Source organism: Neoarius graeffei, chromosome 13 (assembly GCF_027579695.1).
Source record: "Neoarius graeffei isolate fNeoGra1 chromosome 13, fNeoGra1.pri, whole genome shotgun sequence".
NCBI lineage: Eukaryota > Metazoa > Chordata > Actinopteri > Siluriformes > Ariidae > Neoarius > Neoarius graeffei.
In genome coordinates, this window is record NC_083581.1 from 4,616,356 (window position 1) to 4,642,105 (window position 25,750).

The 25,750-nt window shown below is 42.3% G+C and overlaps 1 protein-coding gene across 1 annotated transcript in view; it reads right to left on the reverse strand.

Moving 5' to 3' along the window:
* Positions 1 to 6,804: 6,804 nt before the first annotated feature.
* top1b (DNA topoisomerase Ib) overlaps positions 6,805 to 25,750 on the reverse strand; it is a 53,768-nt gene continuing 34,822 nt past the window's right edge. The window contains exons 7-21 of the mRNA XM_060937159.1: positions 25,463 to 25,553; positions 25,228 to 25,319; positions 22,882 to 22,997; positions 22,613 to 22,734; positions 22,348 to 22,470; positions 20,557 to 20,744; positions 19,582 to 19,726; positions 19,295 to 19,438; positions 19,013 to 19,198; positions 16,364 to 16,432; positions 13,507 to 13,621; positions 13,285 to 13,412; positions 13,083 to 13,177; positions 12,769 to 12,918; positions 6,805 to 8,925 (exon numbers count right to left, since the gene is read on the reverse strand). Of these exons, the coding sequence (XP_060793142.1) occupies positions 8,823 to 8,925; positions 12,769 to 12,918; positions 13,083 to 13,177; positions 13,285 to 13,412; positions 13,507 to 13,621; positions 16,364 to 16,432; positions 19,013 to 19,198; positions 19,295 to 19,438; positions 19,582 to 19,726; positions 20,557 to 20,744; positions 22,348 to 22,470; positions 22,613 to 22,734; positions 22,882 to 22,997; positions 25,228 to 25,319; positions 25,463 to 25,553 (1,867 nt within the window). The 3' untranslated portion in view covers positions 6,805 to 8,822. The remainder of the gene's footprint in view (positions 8,926 to 12,768; positions 12,919 to 13,082; positions 13,178 to 13,284; positions 13,413 to 13,506; positions 13,622 to 16,363; positions 16,433 to 19,012; positions 19,199 to 19,294; positions 19,439 to 19,581; positions 19,727 to 20,556; positions 20,745 to 22,347; positions 22,471 to 22,612; positions 22,735 to 22,881; positions 22,998 to 25,227; positions 25,320 to 25,462; positions 25,554 to 25,750) is intronic.

Consider the following 25,750-nt stretch of genomic DNA (forward strand, 5'->3'; position numbering starts at 1 on the left):
TGGAGCAGTCTCATACTCTAGAGCACCCAGGGGCACGTTCTGGCTCTAGAATGTCCATTCTGACGCAATCAGCGTAACTGTCATATTCTAGACCGTTCCAGGTGTAGAATGTCCATTCGTACAATGTCTGCAACAGTGTCATACTCTCGAGCTCCCAGCGGCACGTTCTGGCTCTAGAATGTCCATTCTGACACAATCTACATAAATGTCATATTCTAGAGTGTCCCGGACACATTTCTTCCTTGAATGTCCATTCTGATACAATCTGCATAACCATCATATTCCAGAGCATCCCAGTGACATGTTCTGGCTCTAGAGTGGCCATTCTGACACAGTCTACATAACCTTCATATTCTAAAGCGTCGTGGTGACACGTTCTCTCTCTAGAATGTCCATTCTTGCAAAGTCGGCAACAATATCATACTCCAGAGTGCCCCACTGACACACTCTGGTTCTAGAATGTCCTTTCTGACACAATCTGCATAACTGTCATATTCTAGAGCGTCCCGCTGATAATTTCTGTGTCTAGAATGTCCAGTCATACAAAGTCTGTGACTATGTCATACTCTAGAGCGCCCAACTGGCACATACTAGTTTTAGAATGCCCATTCTAACACAGTTTGTGTAACCTTCATACTCCAGAGCTCCCCAGTGACACACACTGTTTCTAGAATGTCCATTCCTACAAAGTCTGCAACAGTGTCATACTCTAGAGCACCCAGCAGCACGTCCTGGCTCTAGAATGTCCATTTTGATGCAATCTGCGTAACCATCATGTCCATTCATACAAAGTCTGCAACAGTGTCATACTCTAGAGCGCCCGGGGGCACGTCCTGGCTCTAGAATGTCTATTCTGACACAATCTGCGTAACCATCGTGTCCATTCGTACAAAGTCTACAACAGTGTCATACTCTCGAGCACCCGGGGGCACGTTCACGCTCTAGAATGTCCATTCTGACACAATCTGCATAACTAATATTCTAGAGCATCCCACTGACATTTTCTGGGTCAAGAATGTCCATTCTTACAAAGTTTGTGATGTCATACTCCAGAGCACCCCACTGACACATGCTAATTTTAGAACGCCCATTCTAACACAGTCTGTATAACTGTCATACTCCAGAGCTCCCCGGTGATGCACCTTGGTTGTAGAAAGTCAATTTTGACACAATCTGCATAACCATCATATTCTAGAGCATCCCGGGGCATGTTGTAGCTCTAGAATGTCCATTCTTGTACAACCTGTGTAACCATCATATTCTAGAGCACCCTAGTGACATGTTTTGGGTCTCAAACGTCCATTCTCATACAGTCTGCATCACCATCATATTCTAGAGCACCCTGATGACATGTTCTGGCTTTTGAATATCCATTCTGATACAGTCTGCATAACACTCGGAGCGCAGGTGGCCAAGTGGTTAGAGCGCTTGACCGCTAAGCGAACGGTCCCTGGTTCGAGCCTCGGCTCGACGGGGATCTGGGGCTCGCTCCCTGTCCACCCAGCAGTGAATGGGGACCTGGTGGAAACACTGGGGAAGTTAAAGGCGGCGAGGAAAGGAACTGGCCACCCTACCTCACTATGCCGATGGCCCAGGACAAGTGCGCTCTCTAACAGGCACTCCCCCAATGTACGAATCATATATGGGACTCCCCTTTGCTTTGCATAACACTCATTCTTGAGCACCCTAGTGACACATTCAGGTTCTAGAATGTCCATTCTCACACAGTCTGCATAACGGTCATATTCTAGCACGTCCCGTCAATATGTTCTGGCTCTAGAATGTCCGTCCTGACACAGTCTCCATACCCATCATACTCTAAATGTGCTCTCACTCTGGAATATTGGGGGGTGGGATTGGGGGTAATTGATGTTTTAAATGTAGAATTTAGTTTTTCTAGAACCTTCATATTCCTCTACATCCTGATGTATCCTTGCTCCAGAATGTACTGCAAAAATGAATTATACAATGGTAAATTCTAGAACACCCCATTGACATTTTCCCATTCAAGAATCTCTTTTACTTACACACACACACACACACACACACACACACACACACACACACACACACACACAGCAGCTAAATGGTTTTACAGGGTTCTAGAATGACCTTGGAAAAAATTCAGCCATGTTCTAGAACCATCATATGCTTCCAGGTAACACATTCAGGTCATAGAATGACAATTTTAGTATAGCCTGCATAGCCATCATCTTCTGGACCATGCTGATGATGCAGTCTGTTTCTAGAATGTCCTGAAAAAAGCCTGCTTTAAACAAAAATTAAAACACCTTTTAAAACCAATATATTTGAGTACATCCTGATGATGCGTTCTTGTTTGAGAATGTCTTAAAAAAATATATAGTCACAGAGCATCCACAGGTTTAGTGTCCTCGAGTGAAATGAAAGAAGAAATTCCAATTCATCATGTTCTAGAATAATCAGATTGCAGAATGTCATTTTAGAGCACAATATCAATTATTTTGACCTTTGAAACCTTTTCTGAAAGAAAAAAAAGAAAAAAAAGATTATGGCTCCAGAAAAGACAAAAGAAAAGCATTAGCTCTATCGTTTGGAGACCTCTGTGTGTGCATGCATACGTACATTCTAGAACAAAAGCACATCATCAGGACCTCAAAGCAAAAGCCAAACCCCAACCAATGCAGCTCATCAGGTTAAAGTCAGTTTCTGCAAAGTGGCAGCACAGATGACACACATACATATTTTGATTCTAGAATTACATTAATTATTAATTAAATTAGGGCGGCACGGTGGTGTAGTGGTTAGCGCTGTCGCCTCACAGCAAGAAGGTCTGGGTTCGAGCCCCGTGGCCGGCGAGGGCCTTTCTGTGCGGAGTTTGCATGTTCTCCCCGTGTCCGCGTGGGTTTCCTCCAGGTGCTCCGGTTTCCCCCACAGTCCAAAGACATGCAGGTTAGGTTAACTGGTGACTCTAAATTGAGCGTAGGTGTGAATGTGAGTGTGAATGGTTGTCTGTGTCTCTGTGTCAGCCCTGTGATGACCTGGCGACTTGTCCAGGGTGTACCCCGCCTTTTGCCCGTAGTCAGCTGGGATAGGCTCCAGCTTGCCTGCGACCCTGTAGAACAGGATAAAGCGGCTACAGATAATGAGATGAGATGAGATATATACATACCCCCCCCCCGAATTGTGTAAATATGACTTTTAAAATAAAAAATAAAAAAACTAGAATGGCTTGTAAAAAATCTTATTTTTTAGTTCAGTTAGAATGAATTATTCTTCCTGTTCTAGAATTATCAGATTCTAAAACATCCCAATGGCCTACTAGAATGTCCTGTGGTTAAAAAAAAAAAATCCTTCAATGTTATCACGTTCTAGAACCATCATATCCTAGAACATCTCAGTGGCATGCTCTCATTCTAGATGACAAAAACAATTCAATATTCCATTGCAGGTAGAATAAAGACGTATTCTAGAGCAGTCATATTCTAGGGTGAAACCATGTCCCAGTTGCATGCTTAAACTATTCCAGAAAGTCCTGGAAAGAAAGGAATAAAATTCTAGCACAGTCTGCACAAATTTATTATTTCGACAACTATTTTAAAATGTAAAATTTGTTTAATTTTAAAATCGTAGGTCGTTGTTACCTAAGCACCATAGGTAACTTCTCAATTTTGATTGGTCAGAAGGTGTGGACACTGGTGCACTCAGAGGAAAATAATCCACACTGGAGAACACATGAAGTTCCAGGTTTACCCCTGATTGTTACAAAGCACAGACACTGGAGACTCCTTCCAGAAACCTGCACCATTTTGATACTAACAAGACACGCTGCTCTGAATCTGATTAGCAAAAATACCATGGACTCAAATATACAACTCTGCGAAAATGGCCGGGGTGGGTTTCATCAAGAGCATCGTAGCACAAAGATCATTAAATGCTAGAGCAAGCATCACAATGAACGCTCTCTCTCTCTCAGAGTAAAGATGCTCTTGGGAAACCCACCACAGATTGGTTTGAGCTTTTTTGCCAGGATGGATATAACAACTCATATAATCACTCTTTACAACTGTGGTGAACAGAAAAGCATCTCAGCACACAACAGCAGAACACACTGGGTTCCACTCCTGCAGCCAAGAACAGGGATCTTAGAATCAACAAGAAGTTCCTCCCGTAAATGTTACATAAACACGGTTCTCCTTTCAGAAAACTTCTACACGTTAGTGATCGTTTTTAATCCGTGCACACGTCCCTGTGAACAAGCTGTTACTAGATTAATCAACACCTTCCGACCAATCAGAATCCAGCGTTCATTCAGTATCTCTCTGGTGCCTGAAGCTACAGTGATGTTAGAAAAGCGTGCCATTGTTAACTGCAGCGTCGTGGCACCTTATAAGGTGAAAGATATATCGGTGTTCTATCTGTGCCACGTCTCTGCAAAAACCGACTTTAACCCGAAGAGGTGCAGCGGTTGTGGTTTGGGTTTTTGCTTCTCACGAGAAACGTTTGCAAAAATGTGCACTGAGGAACCTGCACAGGAAAGAACGTGATGCATGTTAGTTACTCATATCCTCGCTGTGTTGTAGCGACAGATATGAAACGGAGCAGCAAACTTGAGCAGATGAGAGAAAAAAAAAAGATTCAGGGAAAAAATATGGCTCCCATCTGTATCATCTCCCGCCTGTGATCTGCTCAATGAGAAACGTCTGGAGTGAAGCCACAGTGTGACGTTTTCAATATCAGACTCGAGAAAAGCTCGTGTTCGGGGTAGAAGGGCCTCTTAACCGAATCCAGATGCCTCTTTAGTGACATTTCTCTAAATCACATTAAAGGTGCAATAAGTGAATTTGTTTACATGTTCTGACTAACACTCCAGTTATCACTCTGATACAAAACCGCGGTTTTAGGGTGCATTCACCGCTGTTCAGCTCTGGAGTCTGGTCAGAAGGTGTTTGCTCATTTTCCATTACGGTCATATTCATTTATGCTACCGTTTCTATAGCAACATCTCTTTCACAGGGACTCGTACTGCACATAAACTAAATGGTGAAAGGTGTGCGTGTTTAACATTTCTGGAAGGAGTCTCCAGCGTCAGCGCTTCGTAACAAAGGTGAAGCTGGAACTTGTTCGGGTAACGTTACACTAACACGATTAGCTTACACAGGAGTTCGTTTGTGATGTCAGAACGTGGAGGTGTGTCCCAATTTGCATATTCATACATATTCGAGTCATATAGATTTGTAGATCGTACCACAATGTTTCTTGGATATTAAAAACATACACAGGATTACACTACTGTTCTCCGCAAGTAGTGAAGTTTAAAACGGCGTGCTTGCCATGCAGCGACTGCGGAGTTATTTCAGGATATTTACGATGCAACTGATCCGATTCATCAGAGCGGCGCGTTGTCAAGGCCAATTTATGCTGACAACGCAGTCCTCGCAGATGGCGTCGCAGACAGCGTCTGCGTAGCCCCCCCACCTTCGCAGATGCTCTGCGCGCACCTCCCAAAAATTGTGACCACCGCAGAAGCCTCGCAGACAAGAGGGCTCTGATTGGTCCACTCTTCACGGACTTCCGCTTCCCTACTTTCCCGGTTTGTTTTGTTTTCATGACCGCCATTTTTAAAAACACGAACGAAGATGGAGCAGCACGAAGAGCGGTTGATCGAGGAAGTGAGGAAGTACGGACATCTATACGACTCCAGTTCTAGTCATTATAAGTAACCGGAGGATAAACACTCCACTAACCACACCCACCAACTACTCCTAGCGATTTCGCGACTTCGCGTCCCCTTGCGTTGTGGCGGTGAATAACATCGCGCACGCCTATTACTCCCCGCTCAATGATAAATTACAACTGTCTGCGAAAGCCTTGTCGCAAGAGCATGCAGAGGCCTTCAGTGTCGATACGGTGAAGTTTTACGGAAGGAGTCTCCAGTGTTAGAGCTTCGTAAAAGTCTGACGTAAAGCTCGAACGTTACGTTTTTCCAACATATTTGTTCCGTTTACGCTTTTTACATAAACTGCAATCCCTCCCCCAAATTTATTAACTTTAAGAAAAAAAAAAAAAAACAGATGTTGGTGTAAGAACGAATCTTACTTTAATGCAAGTGAGAACAGGAACTAACTCGTTCCACAAGAATAAACGGAGCTATAAAGGAAACACGACACTGGATGAACACATCAGTGTTGATCTGCATTTTTAATGATCTCTGCATAACGAAATTTTTCTAAGTTATAGATTTTCTTCTTTTACCCACAAACTCTTAAATGAGGACACCGTTCCCTTTCTTTCTCCCATTTCAGAAAACATGAGCTTCAACCAGATGTTCAGACTCTGCTCGACTTTCGAGGTTACAAGTGGAGCTCATTATAATAATCCCACCCCCTTGATCTGAGTATCTCCACTCATGGCTTCAGAACTGCCTTATTGAATGAATAAAGGGTTTCCTGATTGGCTGGTGGAAGAGGGGGTGGGATGATCAGTGGCTCATTATTATTTAAAGGAACAGGCACACACACACAAAAAAAATCAGCTGTTCTGAACAGCTGCACTGTTTAAACAGAGGAGCAGCAGCAGCTGTGGGGTTTTAACCAAACACATACTGGACATTTCATTAAGACCTAATGCCCGGAGGTCAACTTGTGGAAAAGAGGTGTAAAGTCACCTTTAACGGGTTGCAATATCATTATGGACGACCTGTGCCGGATATATTTTACCAAGTAGTTTTTTTTTAAATCAAATTATTCCTTTTTATAAAATTTATACCAAGTGGGAAAGGGGGGGAAAGAAAACCCTCTGACCAAAACACCAGCGAGAGAGAGGTTATTGCAATACAAAGTTTATTTAAATTCTGAAAACAGAAAATACACAAAAGCAGGACATCAGGATGAATGCAAGGATGTGAAATAAAAGGAGAGAATAAGAAAAAGTGGCATGATTTATTATTTGTAAAACAGATAGATATTAAAAATAATAAAACATGATTGCTTAAGGCTAAATGTGGTAAAAATGTTGAAGTTAGCTTTAGCACACTTTCTAACAGCTATAAATAAGTGCAGAGCCTCACATTAAAAAGTTAACTTCGGACACTTTGTTCCTAATTCTTTACAAAGAAGACCCCGATCTTCCACATGTACACTGTATTTCATACACATCCTCTCTCTCTAGTCTCTATTCATTTGGCAAAAATTGCATCTCACATATATAGAGAAACCAGTTCGTGTTTATGATCTCGCACACGTGCATGTGTGTGCGCGCACGCACGTACAGTTCATATCTACACACATACACACGTCTCACCCAGCCATGTTTCAAGTAAGAATGTTGTAACTCTACTGCTGAGGAAAAAAAAAATAAAATTATATAAAAATCATTCTGCACAGGAACAAAAAGAAACCAGAAGTCAAATTCACTACGACGTCAGCGTTAACACGGAGATCGCCCCTTTCACATATTCGCAAAAATGAAATGTACATCCCTGATAGAAACAGAAGAAAAATTAAAATATATATATATATATTTAAAAAAAAAAAAAAAATCCCAAAAAAAAAAAAAAAGGTGTAGGGATGCACCAATCCGATATCATGGACTGAGATTTTTTTTTTTCCTGATCCGATCCAGAACGTGAACGATTCTGATGACGGACAAATGAGAAGAAAAAAAATAAAACTGTCAAGGTTTGCTAAAAACACTAAATCTGCCCAAAGCTTTCAGAAACTCTCCTGCATTGACGGCTTAACTTTTTTTTTTTTTAAATCATGTTCTTAATTAAAAAAAAAAAAAAAAAAAAAAAAATCATCTGCGACTCATTGAGCAAAAGCTTCGCTACATTTTTCATTAAAATATCAAGAAAAGAAAAACACTGAGGTTCCCTGGGGTTCATCAATTATTCGTCCTATAAAGGAAAGTAGAGTTGTATTTAATTTAAAGTATATTACTGTAAATATATTCTTTAATTACAATACAGTATGGTTTTTTTTCCCCATCATATTTAAAACGCTGTCATTTTTAACCCACTGCTTTAAAATTCGTTTTAAAAACGATTTTTCCACGCACTCATATTTAACAGCATTAATACAATATAGAAATGTTTAAAAATTAAAACTATACATATACTTTTTTAAAAAGCCATGACTTTTTTTTTTATTTTTAATAAAATAGGGTGTTCAGAGATTCCTACTCAAATTATTATTCTGGCTCAGCGACTCTCAATAAAGAAGGGGGAAACAAAACAAAACAAAAAAAACCCAAAACACTCCAGAATTTTGCGATTACACCGTTTTAAAAAAGGAAACGATCGGCTCAGTACTGGCTACAAAATGATTCTCCGAGCGCGATGGGAACAAACACTGGATTGGTGCATCCCTGGGTGATGTCCTCGGGTCCATGATGGATTTCTACATCTTGCTGGAGTTCAACACACACACACGCACGCAGAATCTCGAGTCTTTCACAGATGGCTTTCTGTAGTTCAGTCCTCGACGTGCCTCTTAAAACAACTCTGATTTATTTCTTATATTAAAATATAGAATTCATCGATAAATCCGACGGCTAAAACCCGACTAAGACGCTTAAAAACCCCCAAAAGTAAGTGTAAAGCCTAACGTGTGTGTATCGGAGCGAAGTGGTGGTGGATCTCCTCAGGGTTCCACCTTCAGGACTCGGTTTAAACGTTTCATCAGCCGGATTGTTTACAGGGAACCTTTTAGCTTTGTTTTAAAAACATCCAGTTGTGTTTCCTCACTTTGCTTGAACACGTTCAGACGGGGTGGATTCGATGGATAAATGCTAACCCCTGGGGAAAAAAAGAAAGAAAAAAAGCGTAAAACGCCACTCTTTGTTTAAAATTCGTAGTCTTGGTCAGCCATGTCGATGGCCCAGGCGAACTTCTCCCGCTGCGTTTTGTTGTAGATCTTTTCGATGGGGACTCCCCATTTTTTACACCTGTAGAGACAGAAAAACAACAACATTACTGTTATCCTGTTCTCTCTCACACACACACACACCCCATGGACATACTGGAGTGTGGAGCAAAGTTCAGAAGAAATCTCCCATGACAAGCTCTCAAAAGCAGAAAGCCCCTTCCGAGACTGTGCGCGCGTGCACGCTGGGCTCGGGGAGTTCCTGGAGCTATTGTATCATAGTGAAGACTTTTCTCCCAAAATAGAGCTGGAGGTGGGACAGCAGGTAAATCACAACCACTTCAGTTCTCCTTCACCCCGGAGTCCTGACTGAGATTATCCTTCAGTTTAAAATCAGCTCTCTGTAATTAACCCTTTCATGCACAGCATCCACACAAACAGACTGAACTAGAAAATCTTTTAAAAAAAAAAAATTAATGTAAAACTTCCGGAGCTCTCCATCTGTCTCTATCCATCCTTCATATTCTCTCTTCCTCCATGTGTCCCCACCCCCATCTCCTGCTCTCTCTATGCTTCCGTCCCCCCGTCTGTGTCTCAGGTCAATTATACTGGATTATTTATTCACTGAGATGCAGCGTTGGATCTTTTTACTCAATAAGGAAATGAAAGTATATTTTTGTCTCGTGTGTTTAACTCGGTTCTCTACTTTTACAACCCCGATTCCAAAAAAGTTGGGACAAAGTACAAATTGTAAATAAAAACGCAATGCAATAATTTACAAATCTCAAAAACTGATATTGTATTCACAATAGAACATAGACAAATGTCGAAAGTGAGACATTTTGAAATTTCATGACAGCAACACATCTCAAAAAAGTTGGGACAGGGGCAATAAGAGGCTGGAAAAGTTAAAGGAACAGCTGGAGGACCAAATTGCAACTCATTAGGTCAATTGGCAATAGGTCATTAACATGACTGGGTATAAAAAGAGCATCTTGGAGTGGCAGCGGCTCTCAGAAGTAAAGATGGGAAGAGGATCACCAATCCCCCTAATTCTGCGCCGACAAATAGTGGAGCAATATCAGAAAGGAGTTCGACAGTGTAAAATTGCAAAGAGTTTGAACATATCATCATCTACAGTGCATAATATCATCAAAAGATTCAGAGAATCTGGAAGAATCTCTGTGCGTAAGGGTCAAGGCCGGAAAACCATACCGGGTGCCCGTGATCTTCGGGCCCTTAGACGGCACTGCATCACATACAGGCATGCTTCTGTATTGGAAATCACAAAATGGGCTCAGGAATATTTCCAGAGAACATTATCTGTGAACACAATTCACCGTGCCATCCGCCGTTGCCAGCTAAAACTCTATAGTTCAAAGAAGAAGCCGTATCTAAACACGATCCAGAAGCGCAGACGTCTTCTCTGGGCCAAGGCTCATTTAAAATGGACTGTGGCAAAGTGGAAAACTGTTCTGTGGTCAGACGAATCAAAATTTGAAGTTCTTTATGGAAATCAGGGACGCCGTGTCATTCGGACTAAAGAGGAGAAGGACGACCCGAGTTGTTATCAGCGCTCAGTTCAGAAGCCTGCATCTCTGATGGTACGGGGTTGCATTAGTGCGTGTGGCATGGGCAGCTTACACATCTGGAAAGACACCATCAATGCTGAAAGGTATATCCAGGTTCTAGAGCAACATATGTTCCCATCCAGACGACGTCTCTTTCAGGGAAGACCTTGCATTTTCCAACATGACAATGCCAAACCACATACTGCATCAATTACAGCATCATGGCTGCGTAGAAGAAGGGTCCGGGTACTGAACTGGCCAGCCTGCAGTCCAGATCTTTCACCCATAGAAAACATTTGGCGCATCATAAAACGGAAGATACGACAAAAAAGACCTAAGACAGTTGAGCAACTAGAATCCTACATTAGACAAGAATGGGTTAACATTCCTATCCCTAAACTTGAGCAACTTGTCTCCTCAGTCCCCAGACGTTTACAGACTGTTGTAAAGAGAAAAGGGGATGTCTCACAGTGGGAAACATGGCCTTGTCCCAACTTTTTTGAGATGTGTTGCTGTCATGAAATTTAAAATCACCTAATTTTTCTCTTTAAATGATACATTTTCTCAGTTTAAACATTTGATATGTCATCTATGTTCTATTCTGAATAAAATATGGAATTTTGAAACTTCCACATCATTGCATTCCGTTTTTATTTACAATTTACTCTTTGTCCCAACTTTTTTGGAATCAGGGTTGTAGGACTTGTGTGAAAATCTGATGTTTTGGGTTCACAAACTTTCAAGCACTAACGGGTGGACAGCAGAGACACCTATTTAATTATTCTTCAACAAAAATAACAACGATGATGCATGCAAGTCCGGGCTGTCGTGTTTTCCTTTGCACCAGGACCAAGGTTTTTACATTTTTTTAAAAATCTATTTATTTAAAATTGCACATCATTAGGAAGAGAAAAAAAAATTTAATTGCAGACAAAAAAAAAAAACAGATCGTCAGAAGTGTAAAAATATAAACACTTTCAGTATGCTTTCAAAATGGTTATAAAGACGTGAACATGATTTTAGATTTTTTTTAAAAAACATTAGCAATAATCTTGGATTTGAGATTTTTTAATTTAAAATTGCACATTAGAAAAAATCATAAAGACAAAGTAAACAGAAGTTTAACCCCCCCACACACACGAAATAAAATCTTCAAGTATATTTATAAAAATGCTCACGCTCAGTCTTATAGAAATCATCATTTTAGAATTTTTATTTATTTATTTATACAACTTTTTTTTTGACAGCAACTAAATTGAGGGTTTTTTTTTCCTCCTTTCAAAACACTAAGGTGTCCATTTGGAACAGTAAACAGTCCACAGCACCAGAACTGGGGCTAACGATGGCTGTTAAACTGCACTAACGACCTGGAGGTGATTTATGAGTTCTATTTTAATTTAAACAGCAGCGAGACACTGAGCACGTGTGAAGGGGTTCAATTAAAATGAGCCGATCCACAGTCCGCGGCGTTTTGCCGCTTTGGTGCTCAGAGATACAAATATCTCCAAACAGTTATCTCCCACCTTCATTTTGCGTGCGTGCGCGCGCGTGTGGCGAGACGACGTGGCCTACTCTCTGGCACACAAACCAACCCCATTGTTCGCGCTCTCCCTCCTCCACCCTCGGCTTTTCCTCACAGCTGCTCAACACGAGGCCGCGTTCCACATTTCCCACAGCGCACGGTGAGGACTTTCCCTCTCTCGAGCTTGCGTGTCTCAGTCCTTCACGGCTCATTTGAATACAATGCCGCTCAGTTGGTGGCGTAAAAGTACGAGAGAGTAAATAAGACGCGCGCGTTTGAGATTGCACAGATACACACTCACACCGGTTCTTCATACGGGAAATCGTCAGCAATCAGAGTTAGTGTTCGAACAGGCCAATAAACAGGAGTTTCACAGCACACAGAGAAAAAAAGAGCACAAATCGACCACCAGTGAGAGGAGAACATGATCATGTGACCACACCCAGGTTTGTAGAAAACCCCTGCTCCAGTCTCGCTCCTTTATTGCTGTCCGAAAGAGAGTCATCACTGAAGATTTTTTTTTTTTAAAACAAGCGCACCCCAAATCCGATCCAGATCCAGTCAAACGGAAACCTAAAACTTTTCCTGGAAGATTCCTGTTGCTTGTTAATCGTTGGAACGCTCATACGGACTGGAACTGATCAGATTTTATCGATACCGATGCTGTGATCGATTCCTGACTAATTTTCTGTGTGCGTGGGGAAAGAACCTCATGTAGGCCTACACGGGATTTAATAACATGGTGTTGAACATCTGATTAACGTTACAATGAGCAGGAAAGGGGTTTGGGAAGGTGAGTGGAGGTCAGAGGGGGAGATGAAAGTGAAATTACCAGGCGACGGAGATGCGCGGGTCCAGGTAGTTGAGCTTGGAAGTTCCCAGGGCGATCTGTTTGTTCTCCTCACGGTCGGTGGCCTGCACCTCCAGCTTCATCAGCTGCTCGGACAGCCTCTGGACCGCCTTCTTCTTCGTCTCTACCGCCCTGAGAGGATCGTCGCAAAATTATTTATACATCACGCTTTATATTAAAAAAAAAAAAAAGGAGTAACTACACAAATGAAGCAAAGGAAGGTCAGAGTCTCTGAGGTGAGGCAAGGAAGGAGGAAAAGACCAAAGGTCAAGGAATGAGGACATAACCACACTCACTTTCTGTTTTTCTCGTCGTGCCTGGCCTTGGCATCTGCTTTGGCAGACTTCAGCTCTCTCTTAGCTACAGAAAGCTGTTCCTTTTTCGCATCGATCTGCAGGAGTGAGGGAACAGTCTCTGAGCGCACAGTCATTTACGAAGGAGAGGAGCAGGAAAAGAAAGAAAAAAAAAAGTGCTCAGGTTTAAGAGCAGCAGTCTTACTTTAGCCTGCAGGTTCTGCATGGACTTCTCAAAGGTTTTAGGTGGCGCCCTCTGGTGGTTACACAGGATTGCAACAGCACGGTTAGCTCGATTATAGGAGAGGATCTTCGCCGGGATGTTATCATCAGCTAAAGAGAGAGATAGATTTGGATTAAAAAAAAAAAAAACCCTGTGGTAAATAGATAATTACCAGAGAGAGAGGAAAGAGCAAGAGAGACTCACGGCAAGTGAGCTGGCTGAGTTGCTGCTGTAAGGTGATGGAGGCGTTGTAGGTACGAAACACTTTAGCCGTTAATCCGTCCATCAGCTCCTGGAGATGTTTGTTCAAAATGGACGTCTGCAGAACAAACAAACAAACAAAAAAAAAAAATACAGGCAAAAATAAAAATCATTGGAATGTTGTTTAATGGGATCCTCCAGCGGATTTATTCTTAAATATTTCTAAAGTCAGTGTTCGAGGAAAAATTAATTTTCTTAAAACACCAGATGGGCTTCCTGCAGTGGTGGCATCTGCGATGACGTCCGGTAGCGGTCGCTTGGAGCAAATCAGCTGTTTAACTTCTCTGTTTACATCGCAGTTTGACTGAATTTATCAGTTTTTAAATAAGCACGCCTCACCGTGTAGCACAGACCTGGGCATTTTCCAGCCCGCGGGCCGCATCCGACCCTTTGGTTCATTCTGACCGGCCCGCGTAAGGTTAATTAGAAATTACAAAATAAACGTATTTTCTAATTTTACCTCAAGCATGGACTGAATGTGCAGTGCTTTTATTTTGAAGTTGTGTTCAACAAAAATGCAATGCGCACGAAATCCCACGAAACCTAATCCTGCGATAACTACTTCCGTAATTTGTCCAGACCAACCACAAACTTGTACGTCATCCTTCAAACGGCCCAGCCAATCACATATGGCCCTTTTCCACTACCCTTTTTCAGCTCACTTCAGCCCGACACGGCTCGCGTTTCGACTACCAAAAACCAGCATGACTCAGCTCGCTTCAGCCCTGCTTAGCCCCTAAAACTCACACGGTTTTGGAGTGGGGCTGAAGCGAGCCAAACCGTGCCGAGTGAGGCTGGGGGCGTGAGCAGACACTCCCCTGTGCACTGATTGGTGAGGAGGAGTGTCCTCACATGCCCACACACGCCCCGCGAGCACGCTGGGATCTGTAAACACCGCAAACCCGGAAGGAGAAGAATTACGAATTACGAGAATTTCTGAAGCCTTATGCGCCTCGCCTCATCTATACGCTCTTGCCAGTATCTGTCCGCGTTGTCGGTGACAACAAGCCACAGCACCAAGACCAGCAACACTAACGACTCCATGTCCTCCATGTTTATTGTTTACTATTCGGGTTGAGAGACTACCGCTTAAAAGATTACTGATGTCACTGTTTGCGCCGCTTAATGACATCACCTGACGTCCACCCACTTTCGCTAACTCCACCCAATGTGTCCACCCACTTCCAGCCAGCACGGTTCAGCACGGTTGTAGTCGAAATGCAACTCCAACAGCCCCACTCAGCTCGACTCAGCCCAACTCAGCACGGCACGGCTCAGCCGCGTTTGTAGTGGAAAAGCGGCAATAGTGTGACGTCACCAGCAGGCGCCGGAGCCCGAGCCGATCTGTAAATCTGATTCCTACACCGAATCGACTGATGATCATCTGTCAGCTGTGCTTCGCATCTCCACCTCAGACATTCAGCCTGACTTTGATGCACTCGTTAAAGACCAACAGAGACCAGATTTCTCTCACTGAACAAATAAAAAACACCAAATGAGGTGATTAGACTACAAATGTGGGCATCATTATTATAATATGATGTATCTTGTTTGATATTTGGAGTAGAAAGACAATATTGTGATGTCTTTATTGTGTTTTGGGCTGAATGTGACTGAAAAAAAAAAAAGGGTACAAACGTTCACATTTTGTTAACCATTGTTTTGGGAAATTTGATTGAATAAATGACATTTTTTGTAAGGGAACCTCGTTTTTTCCATACTCTTACCAGTCTTAGCAGCTTGTAAAAACAATGTTATTTACTGCTTTATATAAAGAAATACAATTAATATTATGCAGAATTTAGTTCAGCCTTATGGTCCGGCCCTCCACAAAATTTTCTGTTTCTCATGCGGCCCGATGTAAAAAATAATTGCCCACCACTGGTGTAGCATATAAATGCCACAATGATGCTCAAAAGAAAAGCACAAGCTGGAACTAGACTCCATTTCCACAGAGAAAAAACGCAAAGTGTGCTTGATCAGCTGTGAAAAAGGATCACCGACAGAAACTGGATCAGACAAGACCTCACGATGCAAAGTCCCCCCCCCACGACCTACAGAAAGTGGGTGTAGCTGCACGCTCTAAAATTTCGGTTTAATATGGCTCAACTCACAGCATGACCTGACACTTCATGCTTATTTTTTTTTTAAACTGATCTACAACCGGTGCTGGGTAGATTCACAAATAACGGCATGATTTAAAAAAAAAAAAAAGTTGCTCCAAGCGACGTCATCACATACGTCAATAGCGCACGAAACCCATCTGACACTTTAAAGAAAGTTCATCTTTCCTCGAACACTATATGGTCTTAAAGTGAAAAAGGTTTGATTTCTGAAAACTGCCACCATTTTTACTTCAAAGAAGTTTAAGAATAAAAGCGCTGGAGGATCCCTTTATAATTTTTCCCAGAATGCAGATCATCATGAGAGACATGTCCGGTGAAAGGAAAAACCTTTTCCAGATGGCATTACGATGATTAACAGCAGAATCTAAACTGGATATTAATAATGTTCTGGTTTTCAGAGTCATTTTCTACTCCCCCTAAATAAATAAATAAAAACCCACCCACACCCGCAACTTGATTCTTTCCTCATCTGTACGATGACGGCATGTCGAGTGGAAGCGAGACGTGTTCAGCACTGGGACCTCTCTCTCTCTCTCTCAAATATACCGTTTATCTCACTCACACTGCACCTCTCCTGATTGGCTGAACGGCCACATTTATATAAAAACCCCGTGCCGTTTCATCTCGGGTCAAACTACAGCTTTAACGGAGGAGAAGAAACGCTGTGTATTTACATTGAGTCTGTCGAAGACGTCGTCTTCTGGCTGCTTGTTCTCCAGGAACAGCTGGAGGTTTTTAAACACCTGGAAGAGAGAAAACAAATCAGAAGACGACACGAAATTTCAACACAGAAAAGCTGGAGTGGGCTGAGGATCTGAGGAGGAGGAGAAAAAAAAAAAAGAGAAATATTTTAATGTGAAAGCACCTTCTTTGTTACATTGTGAGAGAGCTGGTTTGTGCATTCCACAGCCAGGTGGCTTATCCTTCCTGTACTAAACCCCAACACCAGGTGTTTAATAGGAAAGTGCTGTGTGTGTGTGTGTGTGTGTGTGTGTGTGTGTGTGTGTGTGTGTGTGTGTGTGTGTGTGTGCGCTCTTGCACGCAGGAGTGGCAGTGTGAACATAAATGTGTCATCACTTTTGTGTTTAACCAGTCTTGTTTGTCAAGTTATAAAAAATGTTGCTACCCTGTGTGTGTGTGTGTGAGTGAGAGACAGTGAGGAAAAGCAGGAAACAGATCTCCCTTAAGACAAAGCTGACGGAAACCTTACAGGCAAAGATCACCTGTCTGTGAAAACATCCTCCACACACCCCCACACCCCTCTCTGACAGGACTTAATTACTTAAAATAACGATTAACTTTACTTCAGCTTTACTGAAAATGAGCCAAATATAAAACAGGGTTCCCACTCTTTTTAAGGAATCATTTTCCAGGAGCTTTTTTAGGTAATTCATGACGGGATTTGGTCATACGGTCATGCACTTTAGTCGCAGGCTTAACACCATTTCAATTTCTTTTTTAATTTGCAGGGACGTAGCGTCTCTGATGTGCTAAATTACATAAAGGCAACATCGATGCAAACTGTATAATGCAGTTGTTTGACCTCTTTTTGTTACGTGCTGTTTTAAACTTTTTTATTCCCTTGTTCTCTTGTCATGACAAGCTAGCGCAACTTCAGAGGGCCAAAACTCAAATGTAAATTGCTTATACACGTCTCAGTATTGAGGTTTTTCACCCACGTGACCAAGTCATGTGATGCTGCCATTTTGGACGTCACGGCTCGAATCGGTTTGAATGCGAGGAAGGCGACAAACGAAAAACATAAAAGAAAAAGGAGCGAGATGCAGAAAACACCTTCACTATCCAGCGACGTAGGGCACTTACAGGGCGAGCAGAGGGAGAGGTATTTGCAAAAATTGAGGTTAGCAGGCTTAGAGAACGATGTTTACCTGCTTCCACCAGGATTGTTCACTGACGTACGGAAGTACACGAAGCCCTCGTCTTTACCTGACTTCGGCCCACGTGATCTGTATACCTATGTCGTTAAAAACCCATCGCCATACACAGGTATTGATCTGAAAGCGTATAAGAGTTTGGATGCCTACAAATATTTTGTGTCAGGCTGGGTAACATGCCTACATCAGCGGGTCGTCCCTGGAGCCGGTGGTCGCCATCTTATTACAGCTAAGGTTTGTTCACATTTTCATTTACTTTCGGTCCTCAGGATAAACAAAATGTTATTAAATGTCATTGAAATAACTTCTTAGTCTGTTGAGACATGGCCCGTTATAAATTTGCTGTTACCAGGCAATGACCAAGAACTGTATTATTAGGGTCGGTGTAGTTGTAGCAGTGTATTAGCAGCTAGCTGTTAGCACTAGCTAATGTCAACAACATCATAGCTGGTATGTTACTGTAGCAATGTTTACGTTCAGTCATTTGGATGACTTAAAACCTTTCAGTCTCAAGTTTTAACAGTCATCCAAATGACTGAACGTAAACATTGCTACAGTAACATACCAGCTACTGTTGTTGACATTAGCTAGCCTGACGTTCAAAATGGCGGACACCGGGGCGTCACGTGACCCTGTGACGTCAGGTGAAATACCTCAATAGGCGACAGGTGGAGACACAGCGCAGCAGATCGAGCTACGATGGAGCTCAGCTGTCCTCATATCTAGACTACGACCAGCGAGCTGTTTCAAACAGAAAAATTAAAAAGCGAAAACACAGAAACAAAATTCCAGGACAAGAAAAATTTATTTCCAGGACATTTGGCCATTTCTATCGATTTCCAGATCGTTTCCATGACTGGAAAATGACGCTCTAAATTTTCAGGTTTTCCAGGACGCGTGGGGACCCTGATAAAAGTTCAAAATTTAATAATAATAATAATAATAATAATAAAAGGTTTAAAATTCTAGCAAGCAAGAAAGCAAAAGTAAAGAAGCAAGAAATGAACTAAACTAAAAAGCAAGATTAAAGTAATTCGGAAGGAAGGAGAAAGAAAGAGCATCACAAGAATGAAGGTGATACAAAAAGAAGAAAGCGAGAAAGAAAAAAGCAATTAAACAGAAGGAAAAGAATCAAGAAAGCAAAAAGTAAAATAAGTTAAAAAAAGCAAGCACGCACAAGATTTGGGACGGAACCGGTTGTGTTGATTATGTGCAGAATGTGCACAACGTGTAATGATGCATGTTTGGCCACGCCCCCTCTTCTCTCTACCCCTCATAATTACAGAGAAGACCCTTCATCCATCCATCCATCCGGAACAGTTCAGGGTCTGGAGAGGACGAGGTAGTATCAGGCACGCCCCGCCCCACAAGCTTCCCACGTCCTAATTTCTAGCTACAGTGATTATGACGGACAGACAGGTGTCTCACCCTCTTCTCCACAGGGATCTTGTTGTAGTAGCGGATGGAGTCTTTTCCCAGGAAGTCGAGCTCCACCACGTACTCCTGGCCGTCCATCTCAGGGTGCAGGTTAACGTGCTCCACCCGCAGAGAGCAGCAGCCCACCGTGTCTGCACTCTCCCCCTCCTCCTTCTCATTACCCGCCCTCAGGGCCAGCTACACACACACACACACACACACACACACACGAGATTTGGTTTATAAAGAGGAAAAAAGAATGCAGTTAAAGAAAGGATATCATCATTTGTGTACCTTATCTATGAAGTAGAGTGCGACGGCTCTCTGTCGGATTCGCATCTCTTTGCTCTTCCAGTCTTCACGGTACTGCGCTCGGATCTTCTCCACACACTTCTTCAGCCTGCGTGCCGTCTCGTACTTCTGCCAGTCCTTCTCTCCCTGTAGCAGGTCCACACACATACACAAACTCCTCCATCATACCTTTACACTTGATGCCTCAAATCCACTACTGTACACAAAGGGAGAACACACAGTTCTCTTGATCTGGATTAAAAAGCTCTCTCTCTCTCTCACACACACACCTTTATCCGTGAGCTGGGGTTCAGCATAATGTACTTAATAGAGCCCTGGATGTTCTCCGTCCACGATGCCAGCCATGTCACTTTGTTATCGTGACGGACCTCCTTCCACTTGGAACCCGGAGGGGGTTTGGGATACTTCGAGTCCCTGGGGGTGTGAATTCAGATGATCACTCAAAACGGGTTCTGAATTGAAAGGGCGGAGTCTGATAATTAACCACATCTACAAGCAGATTTTATTTAAATTTATTGATTAAAAAAATAAAATAAAATCAGCCTCCGTGTCACAGCTTCCTCGTTCGCCGGACTGATCCAAACTCAGATTGAAACACTTAACGACTAGAGCCGGATCCAAAAATCAGAGTCTTGTAACTGTTACATCATTCTCCGTTAATAAAAACCATTCCAGTGTATTCTTAGAGCAAGGCTCCAAGACTTTAAAAACCGCACACTTCAGGGTAGACACACGGCGTGAGTCATAAAATGACTAAGCAACATTTTGGAAAAAAAAAAACATTCCATGTTTAAATGAATAAAGAGTTCTTAAATAAGGACCAGATTCATGTAATTCCCTTCTGATGACGCACACCGATGAAATCAAACCCTTCCTGCTGATGACCCTGACTGGACACAGGCAGAAGCGATGAGTAAGAGACGCCCCCTTGTGGTGCAAGTGTGTAAGCACACACACGGGGAAATAAGAGCGAGAGAGAGGAGGAAAAAAAAAAAAAAGTTTCAGCAGCATTATGATCCAATTACCTCTGAATCACTGCGATTAAAATTCCTGAATCATACAGACTTGAAAATTTGGTTTCCTGTCTACAGAGATAATCGTCCCGTTCAAGTGATTATTAGGTCAACGAAGGATTCCTGGATAATCACCAACGTTTCACAGCTTTTGATTTCGCCGCCCCGTTCCCCGGCGCACGATAAACACGACCGAGCTTTTAAACCTGATTAAAAGTGAACTTTCATTACTTGCTGCAGTTGATGATGATGTCCTCGGGGCGAATGCGCCGTTTCAGCATGCCCATCTTCGGGTGATCTCCTCGACCTCGGAAAAGCCCTGGAGGCTCGATCCGGAAGTTTCCGATGCGCTCTTTGTGGTTGTCCATCAAGCAGTAGCCGTACTCGTCCACCAGCCGCTCGTTCTCCTCTTTGATTTTCTAAGAAAAATAAAAATATACGTGTTTAAATTAGTGCTGTCAAAAATGTCGCGTTATTAACGCGTTAACTTGACTCAATTTTAACGGCGATAATTTTTTTAACGCGACATTAACGCTCTGTGACATGATGTAGGTTTTTCATAAGCTTTTGAAACTGCCAGGAACTTGGAACAGAGACTTTGCTTAGAAAACCGATAGCAGCTAGACTGTAATGCCACGCCCCGCACAGCCAGAGTCCTCTGCCCTCCCCAAAGAATCAGCGCGGGCAGGGCGCGCTAGTAGAGATGGGATTTATGGCTCTTTGATGGGATCCGCATCTTTGTGATCCGTTCTTTGAAAAGAGCCGTTCAAAAGACTGGCTCATTTGGCTCTTTTTAAATATTTATTCAGTTTTAAGAAGACAGCGTCTAAAGAAGCCAGATCCCTCTGAACTGTAAACTCAATGCTATCCCAGAAATCCTTCCTGTAATATGCAAATTTGGCCGCCTCTGATTGGACAGCGCGACGCATCAACAGGCAGAAAGTGTAAAAGTACAAAATGTGTTAAGTGAGCTGAAACAGTAAAGATCAGATTCAATGCAATATTTATCAACGAACAACTTAAAGTTAATATAATAGTGTACTTTATATTATAGTCAAGCCTACCGTCACTGTGTAACCTGTCTCTCTGATTAGAGTTGTAGACTAACTCAAGCAGCAGATCACTTCACTCATGGTTCTTTTGCTAGCCCCGGTGCTCAGCTTAGGTTTCACTTTGCAGTGGCTGCGTCAAGACGTGTTATGCATTGCAATAAAAAAAAAAACCATTGGTACAAAGCAAGCCCATTCACATTTTTATGCTGATAAGAGAATTACAATGGTTTTTCATGTGACAAAAATGTGCGATCAAATTGTGATTAATCGTGAGTTAACTATGACAGTCGCGACATTAATCGCGATTAAAATATTTTAATCGCTTGACAGCACTAGTTTAAATATCTCTCTCACACAGCCTCGTGCATCAAGCTAGATACAAATAGAATTATTCACACGAGAAATTTGGTGTTCGTAAAAATCGTGTCATCTCGTAAGGTGGGGTGGGGTGGATTCGTAACCTGCTCGATTAGATTAAAATGAAAAAGAAAGCCAGCCACAAATTAATGAATATAAAACATTCAATTTAGGACCAAAAATAAATAAATAACCCAGACCGAGGATGTTCTGGTTGGTCTGCACAGAGACGCCTCAGCTGACGCAAGATTCAGCGCTCGCTGATTATTAAAACACGTTTTTAAAATGTTACTCAAGAGTCCGAATCTAACTTCCACTCCCGTTTCTCAGTCGTTCCCCTGAGCGGTCATTTCGTGCGCCGAGCTGTTTGTGGACTTCACCTTTTATGGAGTTTTATGGGCGTCACAGTATGCAAATGAGCCGTGTCAGAAATGAGTTTCGTATGTTACTGATGAACAAACACACACACACGAAGAAAATCAGCCTTTAAGGCAACATTTACACAAGCTTTACTGCACGATTAATAAATTCATAAAATGAGCCGTTTTCCAGAATATTTGTTCTTGCAGATTATCAAAAAGCGCACTGAAATTGTCGAGATCGCGGACCTCACCTGTTTCTCCTCCTTTGACATCTGTTTCCGAGCCTCTGATTGAGCTTTGAAGTATTCGTTCATCTCCATGAAGTTGCACTTGTTCAGATCAGAGATTTTCGACTTCTCCTCCGAGGTCATTTCCTGTACGGAACAAAAAAAAAAAAAAACAAAAAAAAAAAAACCACACAAACGTCTTGACTGATCCAAGAGAAAATTTTAGCCTGAGCTCGAGCTTTAAACTATTTCCAGGACAAACTGAGTGATAAATTAAGTGTGCAGTTACCTTCCTCCAGTCTTTGAAGAAGTTTTTCCTAAATATCTCCTTGGTTGTGTACTCGTGGTCAAGCATTTTGGCAAAGAACGTTGCCACTTCCTCCGCCGACTCGCTCAGCCTCATGGGCTTTCCTACAGAAACACAAGCGAAGGCCAAATGAGCTGATTAAACTTCATCAACGTGTACAGAGAAAGTGCACTGAACCCAGGTGGTGTTAGATGAACATAATACATGCCGTTATGGGCTCACACACACACACACACACACACTGCACTCACCATCATAATAAAACCTAACATTCTCCGGAAGTCGTTCGTACGGCGGCGCGAACACAGGACCTTTGTGCTCGAGGAACCTCCATTTGGAGCCGTCCGTGTATCTCTCTTCTTCCCACCTGAGAAAGAACAGAAACGGTGAGCTGTAATCAAAACCCTTCATCATCCACTTTGCTGCAATTAGCAAAATTATTTCCAGTCTCTCCAGCTTTAACGTTCTCAAATCCCATTACGGGATGGGTTTTCTTTTATAGAAACATTTTTACCTCGCCCGGGACGGAGTCCACCAGGGGGTGAGGTATTGTTTTCAGTCGGGTTTCTTTTTTGTTTGTTAACGATATTACGGGAAAACGGCTGGCTCAATCTTCATGAAACTTTCAGGATAGATGGGCATCGGTCTCAAATAGAACCTCCAAGAAAGGTCAAAATCATTTTTGTCGTGTCTACTGCCTCATATAGAGGCGCGAGCCACTACGTCGTAGTGCTGCCAGAATGCAAGTGTGACGATCGCGCAGTGTGCATACACGTGTTCCTATTAAAATGGCCGGTGAGTGTATACAACTCTGTTCAGCATTCGAAATAAACGGCTTTCAGACATGTTTATGCTTATTCCAGAGGGAAAGCGCGTTCCACTGAGCCGTTTCTGAGAAATAAGAGTTTGGGTCATGACGACAGCGTGTGTGCGTCAGCCTCGGTTCGGAGGTTTCAGTTTCAAAAACCGAGAGGTAAGAGTAGAATCTCATCTCATCTCATTATCTGTAGCCGCTTTATCCTGTTCTACAGGGTCACAGGCAAGCTGGATCCTATCCCAGCTGACTACGGGCGAAAGGCGGGGTACACCCTGGACAAGTCGCCAGGTCATCACAGGGCTGACACATAGACACAGACAACCATTCACACTCACATTCACACCTACGCTCAATTTAGAGTCACCAGTTAACCTAACCTGCATGTCTTTGGACTGTGGGGGAAACCGGAGCACCCGGAGGAAACCCACGCGGACACGGGGAGAACATGCAAACTCCGCACAGAAAGGCCCTCGCCAGCCACGGGGCTCGAACCTGGATCTTCTTGCTGTGAGGCGACAGTGCTAACCACTACACCACCGTGCCGCCCAAGAGTAGAATAATACAAATTATTTTTTTCACAGTCCGGTTTCCATCAAATCCTGCGCTCTGAGTGGCTGGCGAGCCCAGTTATGGACCTCTGGCGACTCGCTCGTTCACAACAAGCATAGTAGCAATTTGTGTCAATGTTTATCTTTTTTATAAGATTTATTTATAAGATTATCAAAAATATTATAAATGTTTGCCAGCATTTCTCAGGAGAATAGCATTAATGTTACAGCATGGATAGCGATAACGACAGTGTTCACAGCGAAAGCGAGTTTTACTACCCTGAGAAAGAAGAAATAAAAGAAAACATTTCAGGAGAAAGCTAAAAACCTCTCACTGTTGCTAACGCCGAGCAAAAACATGGCTGAATGACTCCTATTTGTATAAATAGGGGACTACATAGGCAGCAAAATGCAGTTTTCTTTTCCTGCCATGGAAGTGCACTTGTATACCGAGGAGGAAGCCATTTGCATTACAGCCGTGAATGAGGATTCAAAATGGCGGCTCGGCTCGGTTTTCCCTTTCGGGCGCTCTCGTTTTCTGTTAGAATTTGGTAAAGAAAAAAATAAACATATTATTTACCAGCTTAAGGTCGGTCCGTATGGTGAAATACCGTGACCTCGGCCCAGAGTGCCTCGCTCAGTACTTTCAAGACCTCGGTCACGGTATTTCACGATACGGACCTCCCAGCTGGTAAATAACATGCGTACAGACACTTGGTATATTTTACTTCGGTCATTTTTAAATTACGCTTCATTTTTGTGGATACTGACTCAGAGTATATTATATATACACATATATGATCAGAAAAACTATTTTATTTATAAGCAGGAGCCACATGGACCCATAGGGGACCGAATTTTCACAATATCTTCCTTCATATTCATCTGAAGTGCGACCGGGTGAGGTTTATTTTGCCTGGCAAACACTTGTATAAACTGATTTTGCAACTGCAATATGTATATGAAGAAAAATTATTGACAATAAAGCAACAGAAATTTGTTTTGCTTTAGATATTTTATGGGAATTTTTATAGATATTTTTCTACAATAGACAATGCTTTGTAATTCAACTATTTATTTGTGTCTAATGCATATCTGATCATATTTAAGTGTTGATTTGCATGAAATAAGGATTAAAATTATTAATTAATACCTCAACACCACAAATCCAAGGAATATCAGTCTCCTTCAAAACCGAGAACGAACTCCCGAGAAGTTATTAAATCCCTCACCATTTCCATTTCTCTTCCGGCTCCTTCTTGACCTTCTTCTTCCCTCCAGCCGAATCCTCTTTCTTTTTCGATTTCTTTTTCGGCTTTACGTCCTGCAACGGCCACAAGGCGGAGTGTCGAGAGGGAAATAATTATTTAAAACAAACAAACAAACAAACAAACCCCTTGAAATGACTATGGCCAAATAAATTAAATTTTTTAAAATAAATAAATAAATAAATAAATAGAATGATACCTCTTCGTAGTCGTCGTAGTCTTCCTCCTGCTTCCGTTTTTTCACCTTATTCTCCTTTTCCACTTTGATCTTTTTGGGTTTGTACTCGGATCTGTCTCGGCGTTCCAGAAATCAGTTAACGAGCACCCAAAAAAAAAAAAAAAACCATCGTGGCACATTTATCAAAGCCATTCTCCATGCTGCTCTATACAATTATGCATTATGAACTGTTAGAGTGCAATATAATGCACTGTACATAGTGTTTAACGCATTATAACACCAAAGGAACAGTCCTTTATTCACTGTTTA